We start from the raw sequence: 14,258 nt of genomic DNA, 5'->3' as shown, positions 1-14,258 counted from the left end.
GTTTCTATCATATTGCTTTTACAATATTGAATGAACAAATAGATCATTTTTGATAAGAATATTATATAGTTAGTTAAATATATACAACACATATTAAGACCAGCGGTGACTGATAATTATCGTGTGATACTCGATTAGTACAGGAATGAGTACTTATGCGAAGAGACGCAACGTACGAAAGCGTGCACTTACATTAAATATGTATGCATGTAGTTGCAACTATGCACACACTGATGTAATACGTCAGAACGTATCTGGCTAGATAACAGCGAAGTAGGTATTTAACCTAACAAAACTTTCCTTTGTGTTCTATATCTGCAAAATCGTCAAAATACCAAAAAAGACAAACGGAAATTCACATCATTTCTAAATAAATATTGTTAAATTATAAGAACGAATTTGCATTAAAAATAATAATTTTGTTTTTTCAAAAATATAAACGGCAATATTAGACTGACAAATGCTGGCAATGTTAATTTTAATTAGTAAAGGACATGTTTTTTTAATAACAATATATTCTTTTATCTCGTCTTTTACAATAGCTCTTTCTTCGTTCTTAATCTTAAGTTCTAAACTCCTTAACTTGTTCAACCTGTATTATAAAGATGTCTTCTTAGCTACTCATAGAAATATTGCAGACGCTTTCCATTTGCGTAACACCTTAATTTCGAAAGAAACTTGGAAAAGTTTTATGAATATATACAAATTAAATATGACATTCATGATGTTTTTATTTGTTATGTCACCTCACCTATGATATTATTACATAGATCGCAGTATTTCATAAAACTTCTCTTGAATTGATTGTTACATATTACTTTTCTTTTACAACAACATTCCTTTTTGTTCTTCCTGAAAGATGCGCTGCCTCTTTCTGTATTAAACATTGTATTTATATATATCCTGAATCATGGCATGGCACTGCAGCGGAGCTACAAACCAAGAAATGGTAACTAAATTAAAAGGTAAAATCTCTTTGTAATAACTTTGATAAATTGACACCGATATGACAATATGACAGATAGTAAGACAGGACTTAATTATGAAATTGTATTTTAGAAGCAGGTATTTTAACAACGGACAGAGCAGAAGCAGCAATGCTTGCTGTAGATAGAGCGCATTATTATCATGAATCAAATCCATATCTTGATCAACCAAGAAAAATTGGTTACAATGTTACAATTAGTGCTCCCCACATGGTTAGTAAACTCCTTTATATATATTTATTATTTAGGTTATACACATATTATATAATAAACTATTGTTACGCAAGTGATTAAAAGATATGTAATAACAAATTTGGATATAATAACTAGCAAAATTATAGAAATTTAACTATTTTAAATTTAGAACTATATCTACTTCTAGAGTGAAACAAACATTGTTTTTCAGCATGCATATGCCTTGTCCATTCTCTCTGACCAATTATTTGATGGAGCAAAAGCATTGGATGTTGGTTCAGGATCTGGTTACTTGTCAGCATGTATGGCATTTATGGTGGGTCCACGCGGTCATGTGGTTGGGATTGATCATATTCCACAGCTAATAGAAATCTCTAAGAAAAACGTAAGCGAAGATTGTCCTCATTTCATCAAGGAAGAACGCATTAAATTTGTAGGTAAGAAAATGCCATGCTATAAACACGTTGTTGCAATTTCTATTCACGAATAGTTGGTGTCGGGAAAAAGGAAAAAGGAATTTCTTGTCAGTATCTGGTCTTTTTCCCACGACCTTTGAAAACTTCACATATTCAAGAGTTTGAAAATAACGTAGATATGTTGAAGTAAAAAATAATTGTAATTCACCAACGTGGATTAGGTATGTACCTTGCCACGAAGAATCAAACAGGACTGTGTCCACCAACTGCGTGACTTTGACTGTGCATTATATAAAACATAGACCAAAGACTAACAACAGATCATTGTAAATGCGCCTAGTGGGAGACGGCCGATTGGGATATGCTGCTGAAGCCCCTTACAACGCGATTCATGTTGGAGCGGCAGCGGATACTTTACCACAACAGGTACTGTAATACGTTTAAAGACATAAACATATGTATATACCATTACATATTCTTGTAACAAATTATTAAGATTAAAGATTGTCCTGCATTTCAGTTGATAGATCAACTAATTCCTGGTGGACGGCTAGTTTGTCCGGTCGTTGCCATAGAAGATCTTCAGAGGTTTCAATATCTGGTACAAGTAGATAAGAACATTGATGGTACGATCACAAAAAAAAAGCTAATGCAAGTCTCCTATATTCCTCTTACCGATCCTGTTACTCAATTATCAAATGATTATTAATACAATATATTCAAACACTTAGAAATTATATAAGTAACTTTCAGTGTCGAAACGCAAGATTATCATTGATTAAGACGATGATTATGTCATGATAACAGTGATTTTCTCAATGAATGTCAACTTGAACGAATATATTTCTTTTTTTCCTCTCGCGTTACTTAATATTCTTGAGATAATGGTTTTTTTTACTGACACGTGCTATGATAAAATATATTTTCCATGTATGAGCTAGCTCAATGGAGTGTTTGCTTAATAATGTACTACTGGTATTGTTATAATAACTAAGCACATGATTAATGATATACATTTAAGTAAAATTGATGAAATTCGTTTGAATATTCTGAATTATCTTTCATTGTTCACATATTTAAAAAAAAATAACAAATGTATGTATTTAATGGATTATTTATAGATATAAGTTTTTAGTCTTTAGATTAGCTTAGTTTAGTTACATAAATCAAGTAATTAAAGACAGACTGCTTGAAATTTGGTTTTGAAATTGCCGCCATAGTAGCATAGTGATATTTGTCGGTCCTGTGTACAAAAGCTAACCTAAAAAAAGGAAATCAATGCAACGATGAGGTGTGTCAGCAACGCAAATAGATTAGTTTTTAACATAAACTGAAATTATTAGAAATTATTGGTGGTTTTACGTTGGAAAGAAGATTATCGAATCTATAAAGGATTTCGTGATTCAACAAAGAACACTTGTTAAATTATGAACAGAGAACATTAAATGAAAAAATAGGAGACAACTTCGAACGTTAATTTTCACGTCAACCAAACGAAAACAGTTTGAATATGATACTTGAGACGGTTAGAATTTGCAATAAGGAGCAGAAAATAATCGTTGGTCGTGGATGTGTTCAAAACGTCGATCAACAAAATTTCTACGCAATGTGTCGGACTAAAATTTGCAATCCAGATTAAATAGAATGCTGCAATTACACATAGAGCGGAAACAGGTAATTAAAGCTGTAATTTAATTTTTTATAGCTATTTTACCGTTGACATTAATAATCTAATAACTATTATAGTTAAAAGAAACAAATTATTATAAACCAATCATAAATTTTTATTTCGTGTTTTTTATCCTGTATGTTTATTTCTAATCAATAGTTGTAAGTTTTTTTAGATATGAATAAGATTAAATATGGAACGCGATATAAATTAATATAAATATTGATTTAATATTAAACAAATATACATTCTCTATTCTATTTATCGTGATTTCAAGTTAATATCTGATCCGAATCACTAGTAATTCCAGTCGAAGCTGCAAATTTTCTTATAATCATAGTAATTGATTAAAAGATCCTTATTATGACTAGAATTAGAATATAATTTGACATTTAAATTTAAAATTATCGATCAAAGTTGATGAAACGTAGTTTGACCATGCGTCTAGTTTCTCGTTCATTGTCAATGTCATTTTTCGTTGAATAAATACTTAAGTATTGTAATATATGCATTTATGAAGAGAATCTGCAGGTTAATTATGTAAGAACATATCTAATATAAAATATTTATATTGATATCATTGTATTTTTACATATCATTATCTGTTATTATCATCCAAGGCAGATTTTTTTATTAAAACGTACACAGTAACGTAATTGTGATGGTGAATGAATATATATATATATATATATATATATATACACACATACAATGTAATATTTGCCGAAGTAGTGAAAGGAGTAACCGGTTTTTAAGTAGATAGCGGGCAGCGGATTGCACAAAAGAGATATAAAAAGTAAAATGATTTGTCATGCAACCTTCAACCGGTTTTGCTTCGATTGCCAACTGTAAAAAGTGTATTCGTTAATTTTTTACGCCCAGCTTGGAATGAACATAAATACTAATATTTCAGAATAAGCGAAACGGTCTTTTAAATTATATCTATATATATATATATACGTTCGCACATATAAACGAATATTGATATAAAGTTCGTATGCGCCAAAGGCACATTTTTAAAATATTCACGAACGTTTAACAAGACTTGTGAGAAAAAAGTATTCGCGAGTATTTATCACCAACCCGCAGTCTGTCTTCAAATCGATATCGACCGCTAACTGACAGCGAATTTTCTTTTTGTGTATGTACATATGTACACACATTATGTTAGCAAATGTTAGCGAATACCCATAAATACGTTATGTAGGTACGCGGCCGACGGATGCCCGACTTGACAAGCATTTATGTGTACATACATATATCGAAAATCGATTCTACCAAGGCAAAGAAATGTGTAATACGATTTAATAGATCAAAGGTGTTAACACGATTTGAATAAATTAAAAGAATGCGTCAAAACAAGAACGCTCGTCATCTGATGAGATGTAAAGTAACGATAAAAATACAGAAATATATTTTCCTTTTCTTGAAATATTATGATAGGAACCATTCGATCACAATGATTAATGATAGCCGTATGCGTCGCTGTTAAAAAGATAGAAAAGCATGACAAAAAGTAGAAGATACGTACATAAAAATATGACACAATGTGTTGTAACCTTTTAGCAGATATTCGTTCGATATGAAAAGAAACGCGCGTCTGATTCACGGTTCAGTATAACGTCGACCGTTTCTCTGATAGGAGTTGATTGTAATACGATTTCGTGTGTGAGCCACGCCGAAATTTGGTTTGTTTTACACTATCGATTACTACGTATACAATTATATATTTATATTAATTTTTTTCTTCCCTTCTCTCTTAGTCTTTCTTTTTCTTTTCCATCTTCCTGCTCGCCCCCTCTGACCCCTCTATCGTATCTCTTGCCTCTGTCAAGTTATTGCGATTTTTAAGTCAGCAATACAATAGGAGAGTGTCCCAATATCGGAAGTATAGTGACAAGTAGTGGTAATGATTATGTTTTAGCACGTAACGAACCATGAGGTAATCGAATTATAATGATATTACATTATATTTTTAATCACGCGCCGTGTTCAACGATAAATTTATTGGAACCAGTGCTCATGACTTTTTGCAGGGATTTATTGTCAGTCGAAAGAACACTATATCAAAGCGAAATTCTTCGAATAGCGAGAGCAAGTTTTTTTTAGTTGATTACTGAATGAACAGGAGACTGGATCTATACGATGATTCATCATTTTCCATAGGACTGCGAAGAATCGAGCCGCTTAATAAAACAGTTATATCTTTCAATGACTATTTCGAATCGTAAAACACATTAACTTAAAACGAGGTTATCCGAACTTAATTTAAACCGACTGAACATAGTGTAAGCATTCCTATCTGAGTATTTCTATTTCAATATCGATCGTGACCCTGTACACTCTTCTTGATATCGACCTTCTTAGAAGGCCCGATGTATTCCGATCCGGTTACTTGGAAGAAAGCGGATAAGTTCGTTGAGCATATTGTACTTTTGAACGTAAATTTATCGATGCAGATATTTAACGGCATAATCGAAACAGATTGCTTCGATATCATTATGAAAGAATTAGATCGATCGTGTTTAAAATGTTGCGCACAATTTTTGCCGCCATGTGGTTACATAACAATAACAACTTTAACATTTGAAGCAAGAGAATATCTATTAGGAAAAGTATGTAACAAATAATCGTAAGTAAAGCGAGAAAGTAAAATTTCTTTCGAAAGTTTCGGCAAATTGATTCATATACCGATCGAAATATATACACGTGCTTATGTACAAATGTGAGTATAGCAAGATTATCGATAATACCTCACTGTAACGAAGCGTAATGGTAAACAGTTCGATAAATCTTCAAGACTGCATCAGTTCTTGCATGGAAAGTTTTATAATTGTCGAAGATAACGCGTTACGTAAGTACGTATTATTTATCTAAATGAAGCCAAACAGAAAAATAAAGTAATTTCTCTTGATCGGTATAATTTTCTAAATGACCGGCCGCTTGATTTTAAATTGTACAGCTGTCCACGTGGTCGTAATCGGACGATGAGATGCACGATTCCCGCGAAGTATACAGGTTTCCGCGTTTTGCATCATAGATATGAAATTGCACCGTTTTGCGTTTTATCATATACCGTGACAGTCGCGACTATGTATGTATATGATATACGTATCGCCGCACAGTTGTATATCGTTCTCTTCAAAGGTCTCTACTTCCTACGATATTCGTACTTATTTTTTCCTTTCTATTCTGGTCCTCATTTTCATTATTTATTTTTTTTTCTTTCTTTTTTTTATCGTTTACACGCATTTCATTTCATTTACAAACATTGAGCGATCGTGACGATTTGCTTCTTCGTTTTTTCTACGACTACATAGGATATTTACAGAACATTGTCGGTATTTGTTTGTTACAGCTCTCGAATTGGAACGATTGACCGAATAAACGAGAATAACAAATCGGTACAACGATGCAAAATTGTTGCGACGATGGAGATAACGACGTCGTCTATAAGGATGTGGTCATTATAGGTACGATTCGCTTACCAATGCGAGATTTGTATCCGCTAGGTAACATATATACCTGTACTAGAATCCAAAAGATTTGTAAATTTGCCTTTAAAACGCTCCCTTTTACTTATAATATCTTCTTTAAAATTCTAAAAGATAGACGAGTCTCTATATAAGCCGTACCGGTCGATCGAATCTTTTGGCCTCTAGTGTAATTAAGTTCGATACGATCGTATTCTCGTTGATCGATTTCGTGATCAGGAAATTCCGTATATGGTCAATATATTAGGTGTAATGCTACGATCGTACAGATCGTAGCACACGATTTCAGGTGGAAACACACGGTAACGGCCGTTTTTCGCGTGATAATAAGCGCCAAAGTATCGCGAAAAAGCAATGCGAGAGGATAAAAGAATCGGTATTGTCTGTATTCTATACACAGGGTGGTGTGTATGTTTTGTTCAGGAAACGGGCCTAGTGGAATATGCCTTTCTTTCATGCTTGCTGGAAATTGGCCTTATTATACCGGTGAACCACATCCCGCGGATGAAATGCTCACAGCCAGATTACACTCGAGCACGAGGTCCGGAAATGATGACGAGGAATGTTGCGATAAGACGAGTCAAGAACAACGACAATTAGGGGATGAATCGAGATGCCATCGATGGCACGAGAGTGAGAATACCGAGTTGAGAAAATGCCAGGGGAACAGCGGAGGAAGGGGCTTGGCGAGCAGTACGCGTTGCAAATTGGAATGCCTTTCTTCCGGACTGGAAGGTAGAGCCGGTGGTAGGCCTTTGGCACTTCTTATGGACCAACTTCAACATCCCTGTGTCGATGCTGGCCTTGATGTGCCGTCTCTGCTTACCTGGAAATCGGTCGAGCAACATCCTGAGCATAAAGTGATCGATCACATTGTGCTCGGTAAAGGTCAACCTGGTGGTTCATGGCAGGTAACGAACGTGGGACATGTTTTATCGGGTAACGGGCTTGCGGTTAGTTAAACCGCGTACCGCGGTGATGACAAAGAAAGCTGACGATATACCCCGATGTTGGTAAAGAAACGATCAACGATGTTGTTGATCTGTTCTCGGTTTCTTTGTTCCCTCGCTACGTGTTTCCTTCAGTTCGGCAGACACAAACCTTCCACCTAACCAATTTATTCGAATCGATAGAGTTTACGAATACGTCACGAATATCGTTTAACAGGCGAGAACGTTTATCGTTACACAAGTTAAACGTTTCAAGGTTCAATTTAGAATTGATGAATTAATTGTGTGTTAGTCGATGGATCCAAACGTGTTGACCATCAGCTTGAACCGATGGATGTCGTTGCCCGATTTAGACATAAGACAATGGGAGATGTTGGTCGAGTCCGAAGAACTTCAAAAAGCAAATTCGACAGAGGGTAAACCGTCGTGCATGTACTATGCCTTTCAAGAGAAACCGAGTGCATGTAAAACGGCTAGCAGAATTTCCGTCGGTACAGTGGCTGCCTATTATAAAGATTACGTACGGAGAAAGAAGTTGGAACAGTACTTTCGATGGTTGGTTCGCACAGTAATTTATTGTAGTTGCAATGCTCGCAAGTTGTGTCGCATCTTGTAACCGCTAATCACGTGAACGCTTTCTTTTTAGCGAGACTGTAGTTACTTCAGTGAGACTGTGCTGCGATTCTCGTCATCATCATCATCAACAGCAACAACAACAACAACAACAACAACAAGATCGTTACGGATGGATAGTCGATGGTTTCGATAAACAAACCGGGAAACCGTTTCGCTATCGCTGCAAAAGAGTCGTTCTTGCCACAGGCACGACCGATTTGTCAAATCAATTGGGTGTAGCCGGTGAAGATTCTCAACTTGATTGGGTAACGCACGATCTAAACAAGCTGGAGTCAAGATTGGATCATTTGATTAGTCATCAGCAACATGGTACGCGAAATGCTTCTTTCCTTTTCTCTCGAAGCAGTTTAAGCTTTGCTAAAAATTACTTGATATTAGATTATGGAAAGACCCGATGGTCGATTCAATTTTAGCAAACGAAGTAGAGGAACGACGGCAACCAATTGATCCGGTATTGGTGATCGGTTCCGGACTAAGTGCTGCCGATGCAATCATGGCCGTTCGTTTTCATGGTATTCCCGTCTTGCATGCATTTCGTGACTCGTCCAACGAATGGAATAAATCAAACGACGAGAAAATACGTACTATCTATGATAGATTGCAAGGTCTACCCAGCTCGATGTATCCCGAATATCACAAGGTATACGAGATGATGGCTGATGGTGGTACTAATTATCCTCTATACAAAGCGTTACCAGGGTACACGTTGCTCGGACTTACTGCAAATGATACTGATTTCATCGATGGTGCCGGATTCGAAAAACATCCGATGGTTACGCTTGTCGACCCAGACGGATGCGCACACGCTTTTCGTGTCTCTGCCGTAGCCATCCTTATCGGTATGTATCAAATCCGTACAAACCAAAACTAAATCATACTTTCGTTTCGCTTTCGCTTGTTAAAGATATTCAGCTAAGAAAATTCGTTCGTTCACAGGTTACAAGCCTGATTTGTCCTATCTCAAAGCTGGCGGTATCGGGCTTGGTAAATATTTCGAGAAACCCATAGATGGTAAATCGAATCCTATCGAGGTTGACGATTTTACTTATGAAGTAATCAAAGCCCCAAGATCTGGACTTTACGCTTTAGGCCCTTTAGTCGGTGATAATTTTGTACGTTACATACTCGGTGGGGCGTTTGCAATTTTAGTTCACATTCTAAATACCTCGTCTCCGTCTTTTACTTGAGTAATGTGTAGTCGCACAAGCCTCTTAACTCGTGTTCGATCGATTCCGAGTCTCCGCAGAATCATAGACAAACCGCACGCGTTTTCTATTCGTATATTCTGTACTATACTTATCCAGGGACATTTTTCTCTATTCAGCTGATGTACCTTTCTACCACTGTGTATGAAAACTAAGTAAACGTAAACTCTTTTACGCGTAAATGATATCCAAATTGTTTATCACTTGATGCAAATTTGTCCCTTAGTTTTTCAAAATGCGTGCGTACTTTTAACAAAATCTACACGAAACTGCTTATACAAGTATATTAAGGTTTTTATCATGAATCTTGACCAAGGAAAACAAATCCGATCATACAGATGATACAATAAAATTCATACGACTTTAACATCTGCATTTAGTGCATTCCATTTATTAGAATAAAGTTTTTATTACAGAAAAGTTTTTATTACAGAATTGCAGTATTGCGAATCACATATTGAACGTTAAACTACTTCTTCATAGGTAGGTACTATTCCATAGGTTGAATTTCCTTCAACTTAATAAATCTCAGAAGAAAGCGTATTTTATGAATTTCTACTGTTCCTTGGTTAACGAATCGTTTCTAATTTGTATAACGTAAAATTTTTGTAAAACTGAATAAATAATTATACCACACTCGGAGTTTATGTAACACATGTTTGCATACATTCACGAGTACGCACATACCGTGTGAGACAAACGAAGAATATGCAGATACTATAATTTATATGTATAACTATCATTATAAGTATATAAGTACGTGCAAGCAAGAAAATCGTTCAAACTCTCGTAACAGTAATATTTTTTTAAAAATTCAATCTATATATATATATAGGTAGATATACATAGATATATAAACGATATAGATATAAAATATATGTACCGCTCAGTCTGTGATAAAAAAAAAGTGCAATATTCAAGGAAAATTTATTTAGTGTTCATAAGAATGAAAATTCAATATTGTTAACTAATGTTATTATTTATCTTAATGACTATTAAACTATATCAAAAAATATTTATTTATGATATTTAAGTCAATGTTAAATAATATAATAATCATAGCATACGTTCGATAAAATATTCATTTATTTTAAAAAAGGAAAGGAAACAACTGCAATACACTACACACACAAGAGTAAGTTCATATTTCTTCTTCTCTTGTATACTATACTACATCAGGCCAGACTAGACTACTAAAATAGTCAATCAGCCAAAAGGCGACAATCTGCTAATCGACATTTATCATACCTTTTTACAGTTCATTTTATTTGTGAACACATTTGATTTCCGTTTCAGCTACTCTTTGTTTTATTAAAAATTTACAGCTGTAATCTCAAAGTAAATATATGTTACAGTTAATTTAAATTCAAAATACAATTAAAAATTATGGTTATTAATATTTACATTTATATTATATATAAGTCTTAAGACCCCCATCACATGTAATGATGTATACAATAAACAATACGGAATAAATAACCGGAAATAAGTCAACACTATGGAATGATTTCGAGCATGAAATGAAAAGAATAATTGATAAGGTCACAGAAATAAAATATATATCTGCTTAATTATATTTCACATTATTTTCCTGTTTACGTTGTATCAGAAATCTCCCAAAGTATTTTATCGAAAAATATTTTTTCCCCAAATTATACATTATGTAAGCATGTTTTTCATTTCTTACAAATATAATTAATAACAAATTATATACTAAAATGCAATCGTGCAAATTGAAATAGTAATTTCATGTTTTAAATACGACAAAAAGAAAACTGACTAGAATAATGGCGCCTGCAAGCACGACAATACAATACAATTTTTTATTGGCTCTTTGATAAGAGTCTGCCTTTCTCAGTTGTTTGTAACCCTCCTGTACTTGTACCTGTGTTTGTTCAATATTATAATCGATCCTATCCAAAATGGTACCTTGATCCTGCACCATACTTGCCAAATCCTATTCAAGAACAATTTTTTATTTATTATTTTATACAGTAATTTTAATATTGCTCATAAACTCATCCTATATGTTAATCTTCAGGACCTCTTACTTTGAATATATGCCTGAGATCTGCTATACTTTGAACTATGTTGCCAATCTGTTCTTCTCTTTCTACGGCTAATTTCATTCTATCTTCAGTATCCTCCAATTGTAAAAGTACAGAATCTTGTTGTTGTTGTTCTCTATTATCCCAAGAATCTGAATTTGTTTCGTTTGACTCCATTAACCATGTGTCTGCTGCAGCATTATTTAAAAATATTGACTGATCTTCTGTAAAAAATTGGTTACTCCTCTCTTCTCTTGACTTTACCTCTAAAATAATTAAGCAAAGTCAAACATTTTTTTCCTCATGCATCCAGCCTACAGAAAAATCAGACATGTCTATAAATCATACGTGTTAAATAGTGATTCTGAGCTGATCTGTATCGAAGACCCAGCTCTTGTAAAGCTGTTGAAAGTGCCATTACCGCGCTTATGGCTAATTGACGTTCCACAGATCCAGTGGCATGCCTTGCTGCAGTTTTTATTGTTTGTACTTGATGATAACCACTAGAAAATGCACGTCCTATTTCTCGTGTCAGTTGTTCCATTTGTCTCTCTTCCTGTAGACATGTTTTTAACGATTTGCTCTCTAATAATTAAGTAATCAAAATAAATCAGAAAGATTGTTTAATCTTCTGGCAAAAGTATATGAAGACTTTACTTTTAACATAACAATCATTGTGGTTAATGACAAACCTGTGATGTATCGTCTAATGTCGGCCTAGTTAATTGTTTAGCATGTAACTCTACTAAGCTGTCTATTTTGACACGCAATCTACTTAAAATATATTGGGTCTCCTCCAAGGCATCTGTCCATACAGGTGGTGCGTTACTTTCCAAATTAACATTTTTTAATTCGACGTTGTCCGAGGTACCAGAATCCGAAGCCACTAGTGCCATTCGGTCAGACAAATTCTAAAATATTGTATCCCATTATTTAACCTTTAAATTTCCCATGAAAAGATTAATGTCGCCGATTTTTCGTAAATTACAGGTTATGTATATCATACTTGTTCGGCATATATGTGCTTGCTTTGTAAAGCATTATTTCGCATTAAAATGAATGGTTCTGTCAAATTTCGCATGGCCATTTTGATCAAATTCTTTATTAATTCGCTAAATGATTTATAACAGCTCGCTACTTGTCACACTCCTTTTTACGTAGAGCAACTCTACCTTCTCAATATGCTCCATCTGTCATCGCGAAACAATTGAAATAGTTGATCAACTAAAATTATTAAACAAGTCTTCAGCATATATAGGTTAAAAAATACTGCTTAGCTGTCGAAAAATTTGCATTTTTTAATTTTGCCACCTGTCGATTTGATATAATTAAATATGTAATACATATATATGTATTATATACTTCAAACGTAAATATCTTAAGATTAATTGATGGGAACGGTATAATTATAAAGATCGTCGAATTTGTTTTTCACTTTCTACGAAGGTATCAGATAATAAATATAGAGCCCTATTTAAAAAAATACTGATGACCTCAAAATCCCGTAAAAAAATAATCATGAGCAAAAGTTGATACATGTGGTCCTTCAAATAATGTAATCTTGTCCTAAGAAATCTTTTCGTGCAACATACAACAATGAATGAGATATTTATGTATATAACACCCTGTGTATAACATATACATATATCACGTGTTTGCTCGAAAATTCGAATAATAAAAAGATTCGTGCAAAATATTATCCGGTATACCATAAGCGTACCTATTTTATTATAAAAAATCGATTTATTCACGCAACATTCCTCTAAACTAACTTCCGTTAAATTTGAAAATTTAACATGGTTCTGTGTATGTTTTCGTTATGAATAATTACTTGCAATTATTTATCATTGATTACGTAAAAAAAAACATTTTGTGATATCAATAATACATATTTTTTATTAAATTATCTTAGTAGAATGTTTTGGACAGACTATCCATTACATACAGATCAATACACTTGTAACATTGATACATAAATCTTAAATGTATGTAACTAACTGTAATTATATTAATTTAATTTTTAATCATTCAAGTTTTAAAACTTTGTCGCTCCCCCTATTTACTAGGAATATACTTATATACACTACCTTAATATAAATTTTATATTTTTCTTGTTAATTCAAATTAGCTTTATTTTCAGTAGTTTCAATAATTAATGGCCTAGTACTATAAAGGTTTCCAATTGTTACTTGTCTCTTAATAATTTGAAGGCTTTCCAATCCTCTATTATAACATTCATTAATTTTCTCTTTATCCTGTATAGTCTTGTTCTGTTCAAACTCATGTCGAATTTTACGTAAAGCATACATCCTATAATAGATATAAGATTAGATTCTTACGAAATAAATAAAGATATAATTTATAACTTAAACGTTAATAACATTTGTGAAAATAATATCTTTTATTCTGTTGTTAACAATTTTTTAAAATAATTAAAGTTTGATTAATTTTAGTATGTCCAATTGCAAAATTATAATCAATAATAATTAACTTAATAATTTTTACTTGCCGATAATTGTATGAATTCCATTTCTTGCTTTCTCGAATTAGATTTCGATAGAGATTCAAAATAACCTTCCGACTACTAGCCATCATTTACAATACACCATAGATCAAATACATCATAGATAGATATCTCACGTGTATAGTGGTATATATA

At 33.4% G+C, this 14,258-nt stretch overlaps 4 protein-coding genes across 10 annotated transcripts; 2 read left to right on the top strand and 2 right to left on the bottom strand.

Annotated features, from left to right (window-relative positions):
• Window positions 1–31: 31 nt before the first annotated feature.
• On the top strand, window positions 32–2,642 carry LOC100643760 (protein-L-isoaspartate(D-aspartate) O-methyltransferase). The gene is made up of 6 exons (XM_020862813.2): window positions 32–273; window positions 860–965; window positions 1,060–1,199; window positions 1,393–1,618; window positions 1,938–2,023; window positions 2,118–2,642. Exons 2-6 carry the CDS (start codon window positions 911–913, stop codon window positions 2,304–2,306), a joined length of 696 nt encoding a protein of 231 aa, XP_020718472.1. The 5' UTR covers window positions 32–273; window positions 860–910; the 3' UTR covers window positions 2,307–2,642.
• Window positions 2,643–2,731: 89 nt separating this feature from the next.
• Window positions 2,732–11,122, top strand: LOC100642802 (oxidative stress-induced growth inhibitor 1). 5 transcript variants are annotated; one of them, XM_020862806.2, is made up of 9 exons: window positions 3,300–4,954; window positions 5,030–5,208; window positions 5,303–5,554; window positions 6,625–6,739; window positions 7,184–7,671; window positions 8,003–8,265; window positions 8,357–8,655; window positions 8,760–9,185; window positions 9,283–11,122. In XM_020862806.2, exons 4-9 carry the CDS (start codon window positions 6,679–6,681, stop codon window positions 9,531–9,533), a joined length of 1,788 nt encoding a protein of 595 aa, XP_020718465.2. In that variant the 5' UTR covers window positions 3,300–4,954; window positions 5,030–5,208; window positions 5,303–5,554; window positions 6,625–6,678; the 3' UTR covers window positions 9,534–11,122. The 5 variants fall into 5 exon arrangements, with proteins under 5 accessions (XP_048261185.1, XP_012163233.2, XP_020718465.2 ...); XM_048405228.1 differs by lacking the exons at window positions 3,300–4,954; window positions 5,030–5,208; window positions 5,303–5,554 and adding an exon at window positions 2,732–3,271 and having other exon boundaries at window positions 9,985–11,122; XM_012307843.2 differs by lacking the exons at window positions 3,300–4,954; window positions 5,030–5,208; window positions 5,303–5,554 and adding an exon at window positions 2,747–3,271.
• Window positions 10,620–13,824, bottom strand: LOC100645672 (syntaxin-16). Of its 3 annotated transcripts, none has more exons than XM_003395225.4 (6): window positions 13,687–13,824; window positions 12,606–12,789; window positions 12,292–12,510; window positions 11,948–12,155; window positions 11,603–11,865; window positions 10,620–11,508 (listed from the first exon to the last, which is right to left on the bottom strand). In XM_003395225.4, exons 2-6 carry the CDS (start codon window positions 12,684–12,686, stop codon window positions 11,299–11,301), a joined length of 981 nt encoding a protein of 326 aa, XP_003395273.1. In that variant the 5' UTR covers window positions 12,687–12,789; window positions 13,687–13,824; the 3' UTR covers window positions 10,620–11,298. The 3 variants fall into 3 exon arrangements, with proteins under 3 accessions (XP_003395273.1, XP_048261188.1, XP_048261189.1); XM_048405232.1 differs by having other exon boundaries at window positions 11,385–11,508; window positions 11,596–11,865; XM_048405231.1 differs by lacking the exon at window positions 13,687–13,824 and having other exon boundaries at window positions 12,292–12,537; window positions 12,606–12,743.
• Window positions 13,478–14,239, bottom strand: LOC100645791 (LYR motif-containing protein 4). Its single transcript, XM_003395226.4, has 2 exons — window positions 14,109–14,239; window positions 13,478–13,909 (listed from the first exon to the last, which is right to left on the bottom strand). Exons 1-2 carry the CDS (start codon window positions 14,192–14,194, stop codon window positions 13,714–13,716), a joined length of 282 nt encoding a protein of 93 aa, XP_003395274.1. The 5' UTR covers window positions 14,195–14,239; the 3' UTR covers window positions 13,478–13,713.
• Window positions 14,240–14,258: the final 19 nt, after the last annotated feature.

This window comes from Bombus terrestris, chromosome 4, assembly GCF_910591885.1.
Source record: "Bombus terrestris chromosome 4, iyBomTerr1.2, whole genome shotgun sequence".
Lineage (NCBI taxonomy): Eukaryota > Metazoa > Arthropoda > Insecta > Hymenoptera > Apidae > Bombus > Bombus terrestris.
Note: the sequence above shows the minus strand (reverse complement) of the source record. Positions and strands in the feature narration are given on the sequence as shown.